Genomic DNA, 19,590 nt, shown 5'->3' with positions numbered 1-19,590 from the left:
CAAAACCTCCTCCCCTTTATTTAAAAGAGTGGTCCTGGGGTAGGGGGTCCCCAGGGCCTAACAAGACTTGGGCACATGCTCCCCCCTCATTCAAATAATTTGGCCAGAGTCAGCAGTGATGTCATGAATGATTTGATTTGAGAAGTTATCAATGATGTCATAAATTATGTCATAGAACATGACATGAGTGATGACACTTGTGAGGTCATAAGCAGTGCATGGCAGGGGTGCAAGGTATAGTAAGCGCTGCTACCTATAACTGCTGAATTTCTGTGTTTTCTAAGCTCAAAACATTAATGTTGTCACTGACAAGTGCACATAGCTATAGCATTATATATATATATATATATATATATATATATATATATATATACAATTAATGAAGGTGGAATGCAATAAACTAATACATTAAAAATTGCTGTTTGCAAATGTATTGCTAAATATAGGGGATCAAATGATGCTAATGATGCTATGTGTTCAATTAACATCATTCAAGACAAAACTATAATCATTCTTACAAAACAGAAAATAGTCACACAGCTTGAGGTTGTTACTCTATCATAGGAAGAGTGTACTTAATCATGCCTCGCAAGATATTTATTTTTTCTTTATTTTTAGTTTTCAGTAATTTCCAGTACTCTGTCAAAACACTGAGTTTGTTAAACAACGATATTACTTAGATATATCGTTCACAAATACTGTTATGTGTTCCAATGACAAATTACTGTAGGTGTACCTTTACCGTGTACAGATCCACTACAACCTGGAGCCTACCTGGACCTCAGAAGTGAAGAGGCAAAGTGCCTTTTCTTTTAGCTCTTATGCCCCTTCCTCGCTTTTAGCACTGGCTGTCATGTTCTATATGTGGTCACTGGATGGAAAACAACATTGCTTCAGATTGGTCTTGCGCACAAGGTTAGTCAAATCCTGACACTATTTACAGCAGAGCTGCAATTTCCTGCGTGTGCAATGAAGTCATAAACGTCCATGCCCAGAGTTTTTCGCAGCTATTCTGCTTTTTTGGAAGCTCAGATACTTCCAGGTTTCAAATTCTGTAGTAAATTACTTGCTGCCTTTGGTCTTTCATGGGGCTTAAATATGTCTAAATGAGGATGTAGCTGAAGCACTGTCCGAGGGTAATATGCTCAGTGTGTGAGGCTGGACACTTCTACCCTTCATACACCCCTACTTTCCCACACTGCTAATAGTTCCTTTCGTCTTCTCTCCTGAGCCTATATCAAGCCTTGCTTACTTCCACGTAGGTCTTGTAGAAGGTCCCCTGGCGCATCACCAGCAGGTTAGCATGGGCATCATCAGCACTCAGTCTCTCTTCAGCAAAGGCCAGCAAGGTGGCAGAGAGAGGCACGTACAGGAGGGACGGAACCCGATACGTCACGCCATTGTCTTCCTTCTCAAAGAGCACAGTCCGTGCAGGGAGATATCGAGCTGCCATTGTACCTCAGTGCAAAAGTCTAGACAAAAAGATGTGAAATGCAACATATGACTACTACTGAAAACAAGGTGGCAAGTAACAGTCTGAAACTCAGAATTAGCAAACTCTTTTCATTACCGTCAGTCTGCACTCGAGTGGAAAATGCTAAGCCATGTCTTCTTATAGCATACATAAATCATTACAGCATTCAACTAATTTGTCACTAGAGAATCCAGGACACAAGTCTTGGCACACACCGTTGGTTGTCACTCTACTATTTTGAGAAATTTAATATTGAGGCCCCACTTCCCCCACAGCCAAACTTTGGATGCGACGTGTCCCCATTATTAATTAAGGTCAGACCTAGCCCCTAATCCTGCTTTTAGAGTAAAGTGAAAATGTAATGCGATATGAGTTGTCGTGGTACCTTGTGATTATGCGTCACCATGGCAATCTTTAGATGCTGTTAAATGCTGTTAAATGCACTTGCAACGTGGCCTCAGGGAGTGTTCCTACCAAGGCATTCTTCTTACAAACATACTTAAATCGGGGAACCCTTGAGCTTTTTTAATGTGAACGAACTGATAATCACCCCTTCCCCCCCCCCAACCACCCCTTCAGTGGTGTGTTCGGGGGATAAAGAGCGCTAATGGATTGAAGTAGGCACTTTTCTGTTTTCAGTTTGGTTAAAAACACATGAACATGAACAAGAAAAAAGCCAATTAACTTAAACCATCATCTATTTACAAAAATACAGCAGAAAAGGGCAGCTTTTACCATTGACTACCAAGTACCCCTTGTTTATTTAACTAGTTGTTTATAAACTTGACAACCCCTTTCTGTACATGCAGAGGAGTAAAGACGTGTTATTTACAGTTCCGTGTGTGGTGTAGTCATTGGCGGGTACCCAGGCTGGGGAAGACGCTACACAGCACACAAAGGCCCATATTTAAACTTTTTTAGCGCCGCATTTGCGCCCCTTTTTGACGCAAAAGCGGTGCACACTTACAAAATACAATTGTATTTTGTAAGTGTGCGCCGCTTTTGCATAAAAAAATGACGCAAATGCGTCGCTAAAAAAGTATAAATATGGGCCACAGAGTACAAAAGAAACATAAAATGTTTTTTTTTCCATTTTTCTACTTGGAAATGTATCTGTTGTTTTTGTGGGACTGATTCTGTCAGGTAACTTCAGAGTGCTTTAAACAACATGATCACAGCCTTCAAGTACCATGTTGCATTTTCTTAACAGATTTCAAATACTAGTCATAGACTTAATATGTCATCCATTATGGTAAATTAATATGTTTGTTTTCTAGATAATGTCATGCAGATCAGTTGAAGAGCCAATTGTTGAGGTCCCTCCTGAACTAAGCCAGCATGGGGGACTGCCTGAGGTGAAGCAGCAGCACAATCCAGGTTCACATGACAAGGTAGGAGAAGGATTTTCCTTCAGCCGTGTACTTCCGGATCCAAGGGTTGGTGGAGAGGGTCAGTTGAGTAGAGCGGTGGGGGGTGCATAGAAGGAGAGGCAGGGGTTAAGGTAGGCAGGTCCAATGTTGTGTAGGGCCTTGTAAGCGTGCGTCAGGAGTTTCAAAGTTGGGATCCACTTGAAAATGTTCTGGAGCAGACGGAGTGTGTGGAAGTACAAGGATGAGACAGCGTTGACTTGGCGGCTATAGACAGCGAGGATTTGAGCATGATGCCAAAGTTGTGTGCATGGTCGCTGGAAGATGGGGCAGTTCCAAAGGCAGTGGGCCACCAGGAGTCATACCAAGTGGTGGAAGTGAAGCCCAGGGTGAGGATCTCTGTCTTATCCGAGTTGAGCACATGAGTTGGCGGATTAGAAAGGATAAAAGGCCAAACTTACCGTTTCCCCATCTTTTCACTTCCCTTGCCACCCTGGACCTGATTGCACAAGTCTTGCTTTGCTGCTAATACTGGACCATGACTCAAATCAACCCTGACATCACCGAAACTGAAGGCAAGTGACTCTTTTACCTGTTACCATCAGAATTGTCTGTGTACATTAGCTCTGGACTTGTTTCTTTTTTAAATACTTGCATGCAATAGTACAATGATTTGCAAAACATATGTGTGTAATGTTCTAGCTTAAAAAACAACACCCTTATGTATTGATTAGTCTCAACAAAGTGGTACTAACTGCCTTATTGTCGAAGGACACCTACACAAAAAGTCACAATCATCTGTATTTCAATAGTGTCCACACAGGTGTGTTTAATCATTTTCACCAAACTACTATGTCAGATACATAAATAGTACACATTATTATAACTACATAAATCCAATATAATGTAGTAATTGCACTATACAATGCAACAAGTTGGTTTACACAAAATGTACATCCAATGTCACCTCTGAACTTTAAACATGGTAAAGATGTATCAATGTCACATTTCCCATAGTCTTGCACAATTTCTTTCTATGATTAGATTTAATTTAACTCAAAAATGTTATTTTCCATGTTTATTGCTTATGTGTTTATTATTAACACTTATCATGTTTAAATAAACACACCTGCATTCACAAGGTACAAAAATATAAACATGTAAAATGTCGGTGTAAGTGCCCAGTATCATAATGAATGCTTCCACCAAATTAACATATCCATCCCCAAAGTCCCACGCTAATGTATGGACCATATAAGTATGTTAAAAATAAAGCCTGTGTTTGTCACTATTAGAAATGAAAATAAGTTTGTGTTACACACATTTGCATTAACAACATTGACATCATTCAATAACTAATTAAAAAGAATGTCAGGACAAACTCAGTGAAAATAAAGAAAATGTATTCAATGAATGAGATACATCTCTCATTATGACATTTGAAAAAAATATTAATAATCATCCATAGAGTCTGGATGGAACATGTGGGCTTCAGGCCCAGAACTTGCCTCCCAATTACACTGCCAAGTGTAACCTCTTCAGTAAGGGGCATCTAGTGGGCAGAGCAGGCACCTCAATTATGTTTCTTGGGAAGGATGGGTTTGGATTTCTTTCTGGTCATGACCAGGTAATAAGTAAAGGTGGATGGGGGAGAAGGGGTAGAAGGGATGGGAGAGGATGGGGTTTGGGAGGTAGAGGGAGCTGGAGTGGATGTTGTTTGTGTGTCTGTCTGTTGCGCAGGTGCATGTGGGTCTGGTGAATATGATGCAGGTTTGGGTGTGTGTGTCTTGGAAGGTGCGTGGTGTTTGGGGGAGTGTGTGCGTTTGTGTGTGTTGGGTGTGTGCTTTTCTGTGTGTATGTTTGGATGTGTGTGATTTTATAAGTGTACTGTATGACAGGTGATTGTGAGTGTGTGCGTCTGGTAGGTGCGGTTTTGCATGTAGGTGAGTGTGATTGTGTGTGTTTGGATTACTGTGATATGGAGGTGGACATTGTTGCTGTGGTGCTTGTGGGTGTGTTGGTGTTGTAGGTGTGGTGGTAGTTGGGATTATTGTGGTTGTGGGGTGCATGTGTCTGTGGTGGTGGGTGTTGTAGTTATGTCTATAATGGTAGGTACTGGGATTGTGGGTATGGTGATTGTGTTTGTGGTGGTGGGTGTTTTGGTTGTGGTGGTTGTGAGTGTGGGTGCGGTGGTGGGTGTTGTGGTGAATGTGGGTGTAGTGTTGGTAGTGTGTATCTGTTGGATTGGTGTAGGCCTATTTTTCTTGGTGTGTTTGTGTTTATGTGTGGGTGTGCTGCTTTTGTCAGTAGGAGTGAGTGCGTGGAAGGAAGTGATTATGCTTGGGATTGGGGTAGGAGGTGTTATTTGAGATGAGGAAGGGACAGAAGCAGGGGCACAAGTGGGGTAGGTTGAGGGGCTGTAGTCAGTGTGGAGAGCAATCTATGCAAGTGATCTCTGCAAACCAAACATTGATCTATGAGTGGCATCCAGGAACTGAACCATCTGTTATATTTGGGAATGAAGCACCTGGATGCAATTCACAATCGCTGTCTGGCTTACAGAGATCCTGCGTAAGAGGTCAATAGACTCTTCACTGAGCACAATAAGGGGGATGGGGCGGCGCCCTGGGCAAAGGAGACCCAAGCCCTTTTAGGGGGCGGGATTGGCCAACAGGGTGGAGAAGAGGATGGGTGGAGATAGGAATCTGGGTGGCAGACATGAATGCAGATGGGACAGAACCTGGTGGGTCAGCCGCCACTAGGGACTGGTCTTCTGTGGAGGCCTCCGCAGAAGATGTAATGCTGGTGGACTCTGTTCCAGTCCCCTCACCCTCCATGCCAGTGTCTGATGTTTCTCCACCTGACACACAGTGGTTAGCTGCTTCCTAGCCTTCATGGCTAATGTCTCCTTTGCCTGCTGTGGCAGATGCTGAAAAGGCACATACAACATTTTTCTCACAGATGTCCAAATCAAACCGGTCACAAGGTTATCTAACAATACGTTTCCTCATGTCAAATTTTCACCTGCTTAAACTCTAGAAAAATTAGGTTTACTTTACTACTACGCCGTGCATATAGGGAGCATATTATGGACCCATATGCGCTTAAACACTTCAAATTCCTCATGGAATTGTTTAACCCTCTGAATGCTATAGACTGGTTGTTTTGAACAGTGAACTCATGTCCCATAAATACATATCTAGTGTACAAACGCTGTAACATGTACATTGTCCATTTGCATTGTCCCTTTCTAAAACTCCTGTACTCCATTGACATATCATCTGTGTAGGAAGTGCCTCTTTTGAAATTGTTACCCCCACTTTTTGCCTGGTTTCTGGTTCCATTTTTCCAGAAAGCGCAGTGGGTACCTGCTAAACAGGTCCCCAGTGCTAGATCTCTTTCTCCCACAACCTGCACAGTCGTTTTTCAAATTGGCAAGCCCTTAGTTGCCGCTGTAAGTCCCTAGTAAATTGTACCTTTGGTACCTAGGGTACGGGGCACTAAAGAAGCCCACTGGCCCCTGAAGGCTGCAGCACAGACTATGCCACCCTCAACAAACCTCTCACCAGCTGCCCACAGTGCTGCCATTGCAGACTGTGAGTTTTGGAACAGAGAAAAAATGAAAACATGACATGGCCCAGTAGCCTGTTTGCCATGTCCCCTAACACTACATGCAATATATGTAAGTCCCTGCTCTGGTAGGCCTTCCCGCCCTAGGACAGGGTAACTTATATTACATGTGTGAGCACATCTGCATTAGCAGCTATGCCTCTGTTATGTCTTTGTCGATTCTCAGATATAGCAAGTGACCAGTGGAGCCATTTAAAGTACATGTGCTGGACACTGGTCATCAACGAGTTCATCAGCTACATGATGGCTTCACTGAGGATAGAGATGTTTGGTATCAAACATCTTGTATTAATAAACCCTCACTAAATCCAGTGATGGATTTATTAATACATGCATACACAGGGCACTCTAATGTGGTCACTGACTGGTGCAAATGAATGCAGCCACCTGAGGCAGTGTTCTCCCCCCCCCCGAGGTGAGAGCAGACACTCTTGAGGGCTCAGAACAAAGGCCTGCTCTAGGCAGAGGTGATAACACTTCATCCAGGCAAGATTGATATTCCAGGTAGGGGAGCTTCAAAATCCTTGCTACCTTTGAAATGTGACCCAGGCCTCTCCAAATGGTAGAGGAGGCCAACCCCCAGTTCCTGACCACACTTTTGGCAGGAACATTAATTAAATGAGGAGGAAAGCCCACTTTATGCCAGTCCCACCCCAAAGGTGGACGAGCTGAAGTGGGCACTATTTTTTAAATTCCTCCCTCTTGTTTGGAAAGAATTAGGCCAATAGTGTTAGGGCTGTGCCCACTTGTCAAAGGAATTGGTCATAAGAATGGTGTAGTCACCCTAAAGGTGAGTAGCAAATTGGCTACTGCCTGGCACCTCTGTAACGCCCTTAAATTCAGTTTTTAAGTGGCACCCCTGGACCCTAGAACTCCGATTCCTGGCTACCTATGAAGAGCTGGAAACTACAGTGTGGTACCATCGGTGAATAATGCAGACACCAACTGACTTGGCCCCAGCCCTACAGGCCTGTCTACAGCCCTCAACGATTTTGCATCAAAGACAACCTGTTCTACAGCAAAGTCCTGAGAGGTCTGCCTGATTTCAACAAAGACCAAGATCTCCCATGAACAGTAGACCTGTCCAGAGGAAACCAACTTTAGAGAAACAGAACCCTGCCCTGAGGAACCAAGAAACCACACCCAGGCCCAAATCTGCACCCGATGCCCATGGCCTGAGTCTGAGTGGTCCACCAGTCCTCTGAAGTTTACCCAGTGATTCTGGGCCTGAGTCCACTGTGGGTTGACCCCTGCTGGACTCTACCTCAAAGCCTGCAGCCTTAATCCGAACACCGCCCTCTGACCCCGACCGCCCAGTAAGCTGTTTCCCGACGTCAAAGGGCACCTTTGAGTCCTTCAAATTCCGAACTTACCTGGGCAGCTGTGGGTTTTCTTCACTCAACCACTTGACCTGAGCCTGTAGCCTTTTTCCAAAACCAACCTCCTCCATTGACTTGCAATGGGCGTCTGATGCTGTGTTGGCACTCTGCACCCTGCCACCCCTGTGCAGCTGAGGGTATAAGTTTGATGCTGCCTTTTGCTTGCTTCAACTCCAGGAGATCAACTCATGACATCGCTTTACTCACCTGTGAGCAGCGCATCTTTGGCCACCCCAGTCTCTGTTGGTTAACATTGGGTGACCTAAGCTGTGTTGGCACTCTACACCCGGCCTCCCCTGTGCTGTGGAGGATGTAAATTTGGTGCTGCCTTGTGGCCCCCCTTGTTCTTACCTCATCCCCAGGAGTTCGACCCCTGATATCACTTTGCTCACCAGTGAGCAGCACATGTTCGATCATGCCAGTCTTCAGTGGTTAACATTAGGCACCCAATCACGAACCTGTCCTCTGCGACCGCCATCCATGTGCTGCTGCAGGTGCACTCTTGGTGCTGATTTGAATCTTGCCTTGTGTTGACCTAAAACCCCGAAGACTGGAGTTGTAAGTTGAGTACTTACCTGCAAAACTGAATTATTTTTTTCCCTTCCATAGTTTAACATTGAAGACTCTGAAAATTGCACTGTGTCAATTTTTGAAACTTAATAGCACTTTTAATTTAAAAACTGGTACCTTCTAATAAAATTCTTTGGTTCAAAACATATATAAAAGAAAATGTTATTTATCTAAGCTGGTCTCTGATTTATTCTTTGAGTTTGTGTCTCATTTATTGCCTCTGTGAGTACAACAAATGCACGACTCCTTGATAAGCCTAACTGCTCACCCACACTACCACAAATAGAGCATTAGACGCATGTATTTTAGCCTCAACAAACCTTTGGGGATCCACTGGACTCTCTGCAGGGTGTGCTTCTTTTTAGTGCACCATATAGAGAGCCAGCTTCCTATAATCTGGACCTAAAGAAGGACACTAAAATGTTGTTTGAAGTATGTGTAACTCTGTCACCAACGTGCACACATTTCTACCTGTTTCAATTAAAGGAGATTGCCCACTGAATGTATGTCTTGTAAAACATACTGGCTTACCTGCACATTTGCGAATGAGAAAGGCTTCAAGCCAATCTGCTACTGTCAACTTGAACTGACTTGAATCTTGCTGTGAAAATCTAATGTTGCCAGTGTACTCATGAACCTAGTCATTTTGGACCAGCTATTCAATATTGTTTGGTCATTACACAAACTCACCAATGTGAAGTCAGAAACATGCACTGTATCATAAGTACATTGTATGCCATGGCATCTGTGACAGGGCCAACATTACTTTATCACATTTGTGATGGAACAAACAAATCTGACTAAATCCTCAATTTGGGCCTGTTTGGCACAACTGTCCCTCACAGCATAGACAAAATCTAGGCACCTCTTATTTTCTTGTGTCTGTTCAAAACAGTCCTTGGGTTGTGATACATAATCTAGTGGCAACCTTTCACAAAAATCAATACACAAAACACATCATCATACGCCTTGAGTAGAACTTACATCATCCCGAAATCCTCTTGTGCGTTGGATGTGTGTCAATCTTAATGTTGACACTATAAATCAAAAATTGTTAACTAACAATAAGAATTCCAAAAAGGACTTATCCCCTTGATGCTGCGGTTAAGCTCTTTACTGCCCATCAAGGTCCAGATAGGCCACCGCAAGTATGCGGGCCATTAGCAATGTCAGGGTGAAGCACACACACTTCCCACATTGTGGGGACAGACCAAGTTGGCCTTCAGATGACTTGTGGGTCCAGCCTTGTAGGTCCTCCCACCTTTTGTGGCAATTAATGCTGCACCACTTATAGTCCCCCAGGGTCCTCATCTTTTTGGCAGTAGCCTTCTATAACCCCCATCTTCTGTTGGGCTTTGACCTGAATGTATAAGAAAAGAGAAAGGAAAATATGTTTTGTGGGATATTGTTTGTCTGTACTGCTGTAACACAATTTTGTAACATCTCACAAGCATTCTTAAAAGTTAGTATTGATTATTTACCAACATTTAAATTTTTATAGGAAATAATTTGTAGTGATCTGTTGACTACCCTGAACCCTTTCAATGTTCTCTTACAAATCCAGTCGACAAACATCATCTAGGCCAGGGGTCTGAAACATTTCCTGTAATGAGAGTAATTTCTGAGCAGTACAAATCACTGTGAGCTGCTGAAGGCTAAACAACTTGTACATTATTAACACACACTCCCACGCACAGCTACATTGACTTAATGCCTAATATTTTAAGAGCCAGATATTATGGTTTGAACCATATACAATGGCTAAGGTCAGTATGTAAGTGCTGCCATGTGTCTCAGTGAGAGCATGGTTTTTGGTGATGCATGAACAAGTGATTGTAAAATTGGGGCATACTTGTATGGGTGATTGAGAGCCTGTGTCATATGTACTTGCAGCACATGATGCTACTTTCCCCATATGTGGACCCATTACGTAAAACATGTATGTAAAACATAAAGATACTCATTTATCAGAAAATGGGATCTGACAAGTCCATAACTTAAATGTTTTTTCTGGCACTTTACATTTCTCTCATTTCAACATATAGCTATGTTTTTCACTTATACTTATGGTACAGTGCCTACTGGCCACTGGAAGTAAGGGGCATGCAATGTGTAAATTATGTAATTATGCCCTTTGCCAAATTATTGAGTTGAGTACATTCCAATCACAACACTTCACTCAGGAACTAAAAGGGACAAATGAGCCTGCATTTTAAAAAGAAAGAGGTTACTTAGAAATACATTTCCCATTCAAACATGTACCTGCTCCTCTGAGTTCTCATACAGCGGGCTGTACTGGGACAGAACCTCTGTGGTGAGGAGTTCCAACTCCTCAGTGGAGAAGTTAGGGGCCCTGTCACCTGTTTTGACCAGCATTGTTGCTCCCAGAGGTCGACAACAGTAGCAAAATTGGAGGAGGTGTTGCTGGCTGCAGTGAGGTTTTTTCTAACACGGAGTACATGTACATGAAATTTGCCATCTGCAACGGAGACTGACACAAACATTTGCTTTCATGAATAGCCATGACACATTAGCCTATGGCTGTGTCTGTCGTGGACTGTTACACTTATTACATGATCAACTTCTGCTGACGTCTGTCGTATTGCCAATGTCCTGACAGCAAAGTCCGCGACTGCCATTTTAGGTTGTGAACCAGTGTATTTTTAAAAGTAAAGTAAAGTTGGTCACCACTACTCCAAATGGTGGCTAGTTTGTTTACCAATGTAAAATATGCACAACACTGTTTGTTTATGTTTTGACACATTAGAATGTAATGTGTTACTGTTTAAAAACAATAGTATATTTTGTACTTCCGTTGACAGATTTGAAAATATATATATATATAATGTGTAAATAATACATTTCTACTGTATTATTTGCATATTGTTATTCAAATGTCTCAGACATGTAAAACATGTAGTCTAAATTGCAACATCAATAAGAAATGATGTGTACATATATGTCACAAAACCATAGGTACTTTTACAAAGACATGAGATGTGTGTTGATTATCAAAGTATTGCTTGACCATTTTAAGCAATAATTTATTTTTTCAAAATGCAGACGCATGAACCCAGGTAGAGGTAGAAAATGACAGCATCAAGTGTTCAGACCTTTTCCAGACCTTGCTACCCTAGAAGAAAGGGACATTATAAAAAGATTCCGATTGAATAGGCAAACTATTCTGGATGTATGTCATCAGCTGGAACCAGATCTTCTGCGTCACAATAGGAATCCCACAGCAATAACATTAGGAGTGCAAATCATGGCAATACTCCATTTTGTGGCCAGAGGATCCTTCCAATACACTGTAGTAGTATCTGGAGGCATGTTACAACCAACTTTCAGTGGTGTGCTACAAGAAGTTCTTTCTTCAATGATGACAAATATCAGCAGCTTCATCCAGTTTCCACAACATTAGGATTTTGTCAAATGTAAAGGGAGATTTTTATGCTTTGGGTGGTATACCGCATGTGGCCTTGTTGCCACCACACGCTAAGGAACAGGTATGCTGCAATCAGAAGAACATCTATTCAATCAATGTGCAAGTTGTCTGCTTACCAGCTTTGTACATCTCAAGCATGTGTGCCTTTTTCCCAGGGTCAACACATGACTCCTTTGTGCTATGGAACCAGAGCATACCCCTGCAAATGTCACAACGTGGACCTGAGAGGGCCTGGCATGTTGGTAAGAACAATATGACAATAGGATCATTTGCTTTATTTACAGTTTAAGAATGTATGATGGGATGAGATATTATTGCTCAATATATGTTTTCTTTCATATAGGAGACTCAGCTTATCCTAACCAACCATGGTTGTTAGTCCCACTGAGAAATCTAACAATGCCAGGGGAAGACCACTTCAATGAGGCTCATGGAAGAACAGGGAGGCCAGTGGAATGGGCTTTTGGGCTCCTGAAGGCCAGATTTTGCTATCTGGATGATACTGGTGGAGCCCTCCTCTACTGACCCAATAAGGTGTGCCAAGTCACTGTGGCCGGCTACATGTTGCACAACATAGCCCTGCAACAGAACATCCCATAAATCACAGAGGATGGAGACCACAAAGTGCCACTGGGTGGGGATGTTGAAATGCCAAATGAAAGTGATAGTGGTGAAGAGGAAGGAATTGACTTATTTCAAGATGTTATTGACAACTTATTCCCATGAGAGTAAGTATACCTTTTCAAATTGTTATATTAAATGTCAAAACAACTTGTGACATTATGAGCATTTCAGTCTGTGATGGAATTTGTTTATTAGGAATAGTTAGTTCAAGAAGTTCCAGGGCAAAGATGTGTGTTGTTAAAAGTGTTTACACATTGACATTGATTACCTTTGAATGTTTTAAGTTGATGTGTCCTTGTGACTTATCATTTGAGTTTATTTTGTCATGTAAAATAATAATGTTCTTCTTGTTTTTCTTTTTTAGGATCCATCTCCATCTCATCCTCATTTGGACATTTCAAAGTTGAGACATTTGCAGTTATATGCTGGTGTTGTCAGGTAGAAGGGCACATGGGTTGATCCTGAGGAAGACACCCACTTTGGATGTACTTTTCTTATACAAATACAACTTGCATAGTGATTGAATTAATGTTCTTGAGATTGAATTAGACCTGTTTTCTGTTGAATGCTGCCACCAAGGCAACATGTGCTGCTTAATTCAGTCTAACCACATTCTTTAGTTGACCCAAAGAATACTAATCTCCCTTCACATTGACAAAATCCTCATTTTGGGTTAGGTGTATGAAGCTCCTGATGTGTCTCATCATAGTAGAAATAACTTTTTGTAGCACACCAGGTAAAGTTGAATGTGGCATTCCACCAGATGCAGCCACAGTGTACTGAAATGATCCTGTGACCAAAAATTGTAGTAGTACCATAATTTTCAGTATTGGTGTTATTGATGTGGATTTGCTATTGTGAGGCAGGATATCTGGGTCTAGCTGATGATATGAATAAATAACAGTTTGCCTATTGAATCTCTTTATTAGGATTATATCTCGTTCTTCCATGATGTCAGTGTTTGGAACAATAAAAATACAACTAACACAGACTACTTGTGTTATGCATTGGTTATAATTTTTTTCAGATTTATTTTTTAACAATTATGATTTACTGATATATGTAATCAATACATTGACATTTGTGTTTGGTATTTTTTTCCTTTTTGGAAATGGTATACACATTGCATAATTGCAACATTTTTTAAGTGTATTTATTGTTTGTATTTTTACATAATGATGGAAGGAAGAAATAAAGAAAGGAAATACCACAAGAAACACAACACCAGTCTTTGACTTTGTGTTATTTTAATTTATTAATCAAACAGAAATACATTTAAATCTATTGAAAACCGAAATAAAAACAAAAAACCCAAACAAAACAGTTGATCATGGTGGATGAAACTATTTTTGTAGAGGCTCAGTTGTTTGAAGTCCAATGTATAAAATACAAATGTCCTCAAAAAAGGTAAATGTGCCCAGAAAATAGTCCATACAATGAATGGTAGTCGCACACTGGAGGAGCTTATGTTCTGCATCTCTTGTTGGCGGGGGAGGAGGTCTTGCCCTTCGCACCTGGTGGTCCAGATTAACATCTCTTCTGAGGGGGGGTCCACAGTTGCAGAGACTGGGGTGGGAGGAGCTGTTTCCTGTTGTGACAGGTCCTTCTTTCTGTGACTAATATATTTTGTTCAGCGGTTGAAGGACCACAGACAGGGAAAGATGATACAGGAAAAACCTTTCACATATGGTGATAAATGTCAAACATCATCCTGGTCAGGGAGCACAAATCTGAGTTGAGGTTATGTATGTCTGAATTGTGCTCCCTCTGCACCTGCTTAATGTCCTGGAGCTCTGTTGGGACCTGGTCCATCATGTCTTGATACTGATGTAGGACTCCTAAGACTTGCTAGATGGGGGTCTGGGTGACAGTGTACCCAGTGGTCTCAATTTGCTGGCCAACATATTCCCTCCCATGACCCCTAATCCCACTACCCAGTCCCCCCGAGGCAGTGTGCCCCATCCCACTGTGTCCAGTCTGAACTGGAGAAGGTAGTGGTGTGGTGTTGGTTCAAGAGTATCCAGCACTTGGGGGGTACAAGTTGGGTGTTATATTCCTTTGAACACATGAAGTAGAGGTACTCACTGAAGGCGTGATCCTGGTCTGGAATGGAGGTGTCCTCAGTGGCAGACAGTGGTCTACTGGCTCCAGGTGTGGGACATAATATGGATTTTAAACAAGCAGAAATTAAACGTTTGGATTGTACATCAAATGTGTTTTCAACTACAATGAAGCAATCTAACAGTTAAAAAATTGATAATGGAGTAATTGAACCTTTCTGTGTTTTTTTTAATTACACATGCAGGTTACATTACATACATGCAAACTTCAGGAAAACTGGCGAAGAGATGTCCTGAAAAGAAAAAGGTTATTGAGTAAGTTTTGAATACGTGTGCTAAACATCCAACAAACAAGTAGAGAGGAGAATTGAGAATTAAACCATTCCAGGGCCTAGCAGGCTAAAAACCAGACTACTATACAGTTTAAAAATATTAATGGCATTAGTCATAATATGAACTTTGCAAAGTAAGTTGTTTATCAATACTACTTAGATTCAGCATTCAACAGTACACGCTAGACACTTTTTAAATCAACATACTAAGATTTGTAAAACCAATTACATCAATTAAATCAAATGACAAGAAGGTGACAAAATACTAGATGTTTTTCAAAAATGACCTTTTCATTGATACCATAAAATGGTGATTGTCAAATGCATGACACTTTGACATATGTGCATATATGGAAGAAAGGAGAGAATGACCGACATCACATAGCAATATTATTCTCCAGTGACAAAAACAGAGCATCATGGTAGGTAGTTGTAGTTATTTCTATTTACCATTAACAACACTTGGGAAAATGTGAGTTAAACATACCTAGTAAAATTTCTGCAGTGAAAATCAAAACATATACAATATCTAGACACATATGTGGATGATGTAAGTAGGTGAAAATAACACATAGGTGCACTATTCCTTCAAGTGGAAATAGATGGAATTTGGAACCTGTTTTCTTGAATGCATCACCATGGTTGTATGATGGATTCACGCATGCTTGAACTACGCATGCATTAAGAACGCAGTCCCAACAACGACTGCATCTTTACCATGCATGCCTTTACCACTCATGCCTTTACAACGAATTTCACTGTAAAGGCATGTTTGGTAAAGGAACATGAGTGGTAAATTGTTCCCCGCCCTGCCCCCTTACACCCGGTACCATACTCTGCAATAAACATTGCTCCCACTCTAAACCCCAAATCCTACCCTGCTCTGTCCTAAAAACTACCCCACCCCCTGCCCTGTACCCTAAAACCTACTCCTCCTTGTCCTAATAACTACCCCAATCCCCTTCCCCGTCCCTGAACCCTAAAACTTACCCTGCTCTGTCCTAAAAATTACCCCAACCCCCGCCCCTGCCCTGAACCGTAAAGCCTACCCACCCTGCCCTAAAAACTACTCTGAGTCCCCATCCTCAACCCTAAAACATACCCCACCCTGTCCTAAAACTACCTGACCCCCCACCCCTGTCCTGCCCTAAAAACTATCCAGACCCCCATCCTCAACCCTAAAACCTTCCTCGTCCTCTCCTAAAAACTACCTGACCCCTCGGCCCTGATCCCTAAAACCTAACCCACCCTGCCCTAAAAAACAACCTGACGCCCACACCCTGATCTCGAAAACCTATTCCGCCCTGCCCTAAAAACGATCCCAACCCCACCCTACCCTGAACCCTAAAACCTACCCCGCCTTCTCCTAAAAACTACCACAACCCCCACCCTGGACCCTAAAACCTTCCCTTCCCTAAAAGCTACCCTGACCCTCCACCCTTGCCCTCAACCCTAAAACCTACCCCGCCCATCCTAAAAACTACCCTGACTCCCCTGCCCCCACCCTCAACCCTAAAACCTACACCCCCCTTGTCTTTAAAACTCCCCTACTCACCCCTGGCCCACTTACCTGGCCGCCGCCTCCTTCTCCCTGCTATTCCTGCTGTGTGCCTGAACCATGCAAATGCATGGTGCCTTAATCACACAAGGTTCAGGCACATGAGTGGTTCAGACTAGCGTGGCAATGCATGTGTGGTTACGGCATGCATGGTTACAGATGTGTAGTAAAGGCTGTTTCCCCATCACCATTCATTGAAACAAGCCTACAAACTAGACAAATGCAAGAGATGATCCATGAAGAACAATGCACATTAAGACAACACAGACTGATCATTGTTAAAAAGAGAAATACAACCATAATGCTACTAATTTGTTGATAACAATACTTTTTGATACTATCAGATTTTCAATATATGTTTTAATGAGGGTCTAAAAATATTATTAGCAGCTAACTTAAGGGCAAAAACTACATTTCTGATTAGTGAGATGTTCAAAAGCGTAACTTACCAGTCTTCATTCCACCAGGGATTCCTGTCAAGCTTTCAGGATGTACGAACTGCAAGACCTTCTCCTCCTAAGGAAACATTTGTAATACGGGGTTGGGAGAACCACTCCCAGTCCTCTAGGCCTCGAGGGGACGCTTGGAGGACAAGGAATGCACCCTCCCCCCAGGTCGTTCCACCACTTCCTAATTTCCTCCTGTGTGTACAGTTTGCTACAGCATTCACTCTGTCAACTGTTCTGACCTGCATTTGCCTTTTCTGTGATATGGTTGTATTTGGTACTTGCACTCCAAACAATGTGGCTCTACTCTGATGATTTCATCCACCATGACTGACAGTTCTCCCTCTGTAAAATGTGGATTCCTCTTCCCTGCCACAGTGAAAAACTAGAAATAAATGATATAGTGGTCCACAAGTTGATAAAAAAACTTTCAAAATGAAACAATGAAAAATTAACAGAGGGAGAAGAAAAGATTAACCTGACTCCTTAGTGGCAAATTCAGCAGCAAAATGGTGTTCTGCAGTGGCATGGCAAAGGATCATGGTCTAAAATGGAATGTGTTTTATAGTGTAGTTTGCAGATATTCACAATTGGCCACTATACATCAGGTGTGTGCTGCTAGCGTCCATCCAATTGCCACAGCACAATGTTGAGCGGGTCCTGCGATGGACTCCTGTCATCAGGAATCATCCGACAGGACAACACCAGCATGGCTGTGAAACCTAAATATGATTGGTGCAATCCCAACGCCTCGACGGCAATACAGTACTGCTAGCTGGCATTGGAGTCCGCCTAGTTGTCAGCGATAGACCGCTTACACAGCGGACTCCACTCTGTCAATGCAGATGAAGGTTTAGCCATCATAGAGCTAAATACGGCAGTCGGAACTCTGTCAGCTTGATGAAGTACTTGGAACCGCCGTCACGACATGATGACGGAACCCCAGTCAAGACTGAAATCAGGCCTGTACATTTCATGTTCAGTCTTATGTCTCTCCACAATCACTCCAAACTACTCTGCTCCAAACGAGGAATTAATATCAAATCAATGCTCGTCTTTGATTGTTCTGCAGCTTTTATGTCATGTTTGGTCTTCAGTGAGGAATATACACAGCGAAAACAATTGTCAGCAGTCTTTTCACAACAACAAAATAAAGCATTTTTAGACAAACAACCACATGGAGAGAGATCACCGTGCCTTCCATCCATTTCTTCCACCCACTCCCCCCAAAAGATTCCTGTCTCAGAAACAGTAGGGTACCCAGTATTTATTCACAGCTTACACCTAAACTGTAGGTTCTAGGATCCAGAGTAGAGGATTTCCTGCAAAGCAAGGAGGTTCATGTAAGGTAACTATGGTATAGTAACATACGCAAGTAAAGCACTTTAAGGGGAGGACGCTGATGTCTCTATGGAATCCTCAGAAAAAGATGTAAAATGGTTAGTGGGTTAGAACTTTTTTGGAGTTCAGGACGGAGGCCAACATGGTGGATTGAGGTAGGCTACAGTGTGGTCAGCACCTCACAGCGTCATGTGCTGCCTCCCACCCCACTCCACACACTTGCACCTGTGAAGGTGACTGATTGCTCCTAGGAATGCCAGAGTGAGGAAGGTTTTCCTCCTGAATTCCCAGTTCCCCGCAGAAACTTTGCAGAACGGTGCATATGGACCCATGGATGTAGTGGGGTAGAGAGGGCTATTTACCAGCATCTGCTACCATCGGAGTACCAGAGTCAAGCTGTTTTACAAGCCTGATGGGTGTTTGAGGGAACACTGTGGATTGTTGATGTTCCCCTCCCTTCTCCTTGGCTACAGGTACAGGTGGCATTCTTAATTAGCCTCAAGCAGTCACTCCTCAAGGTCTGCAGTACTGGAAAGGAGATGCTGGTAGACTGAAAGGAGAGGAAAGGTGGGGACACAAGTCGATTTAATGTTGGTTTTGAGGTTCTGTCTGCTAACCCTATGTATGGTATTAGATTAAGAGGCTTTAGTCATATCGACAGGATGGCACAAGGGAACAGTGAGCACAACAGACACATGGAGCAGCACCCTGCTACTCACTTTTTCTTCAGTTTATCTCTATCAATCCATCAATGTTTGTACCCCCCTGCTCACGGACATCTTTCTCCCTCATATTTGTGGCATTTTATTTGGCCCCCTTGACAGTGGGTGCCGCAGGGTGTTGTGGAGTTCCAATTTCAGTGAGTGCAAGTGACTTAGTCCCATAATTATTCAGCATTTCTATCGCTCTTTTGAAGGTCGGAAAGTCAGGTGAAGATATGCAAAGTGGGGACTGGATGCTGGCCCGAGAGGTTTCTGCTCCTCCTTGTGCCAAGAGGTTGGCTGAATCAGCCAGTTCAAGGCCAAGGACCACATGAGGATCATAGCCAAATCTAGATGGGAACTAACCAGTGTCCCAGGGGGATGAAGGGGCCCTAAGGACAGGATCACTAACAGTCACAGGCTTGATTGGGAGAGCCCTGCTGGAGTCATCTACTTTGAGACTTGGTGATTGGAGTGCCACATCCCTGAGGGTATGGCGGAATCTGGAAAGAGGGGGCAGCCACACAGTCACATTTTTTCAGATGTGAGGAGAACAACTGCAGTGACCCCAGGCATTTCATCCAGTGAGGCCAGTGAAGCCTTGGCATGAACTTCGTGAACTTAGTTAGCATATCTGGACAGCAATGATGGTTGTCCCTGAGA

At 42.7% G+C, this 19,590-nt stretch overlaps 1 protein-coding gene across 1 annotated transcript in view; it reads right to left on the bottom strand.

Annotated features, from left to right (window-relative positions):
- NEU4 (neuraminidase 4) overlaps nucleotides 1-19,590 on the bottom strand; it is a 229,866-nt gene that overhangs the window by 81,931 nt on the left and 128,345 nt on the right. Inside the window, exons 2-3 of the mRNA XM_069213615.1 lie at nucleotides 9,405-9,780; nucleotides 1,253-1,472 (exon numbers count right to left, since the gene is read on the bottom strand). Of these exons, the coding sequence (XP_069069716.1) occupies nucleotides 1,253-1,453 (201 nt within the window). The 5' untranslated portion in view covers nucleotides 1,454-1,472; nucleotides 9,405-9,780. The remainder of the gene's footprint in view (nucleotides 1-1,252; nucleotides 1,473-9,404; nucleotides 9,781-19,590) is intronic.

The sequence above is a fragment of the Pleurodeles waltl genome, chromosome 11 (assembly GCF_031143425.1).
Source record: "Pleurodeles waltl isolate 20211129_DDA chromosome 11, aPleWal1.hap1.20221129, whole genome shotgun sequence".
In the NCBI taxonomy this organism is placed as follows: Eukaryota; Metazoa; Chordata; class Amphibia; order Caudata; family Salamandridae; genus Pleurodeles; species Pleurodeles waltl.
The sequence above is the reverse complement of the archived record's forward strand: the minus strand, read 5'-3'. Positions and strand labels throughout refer to the sequence as shown.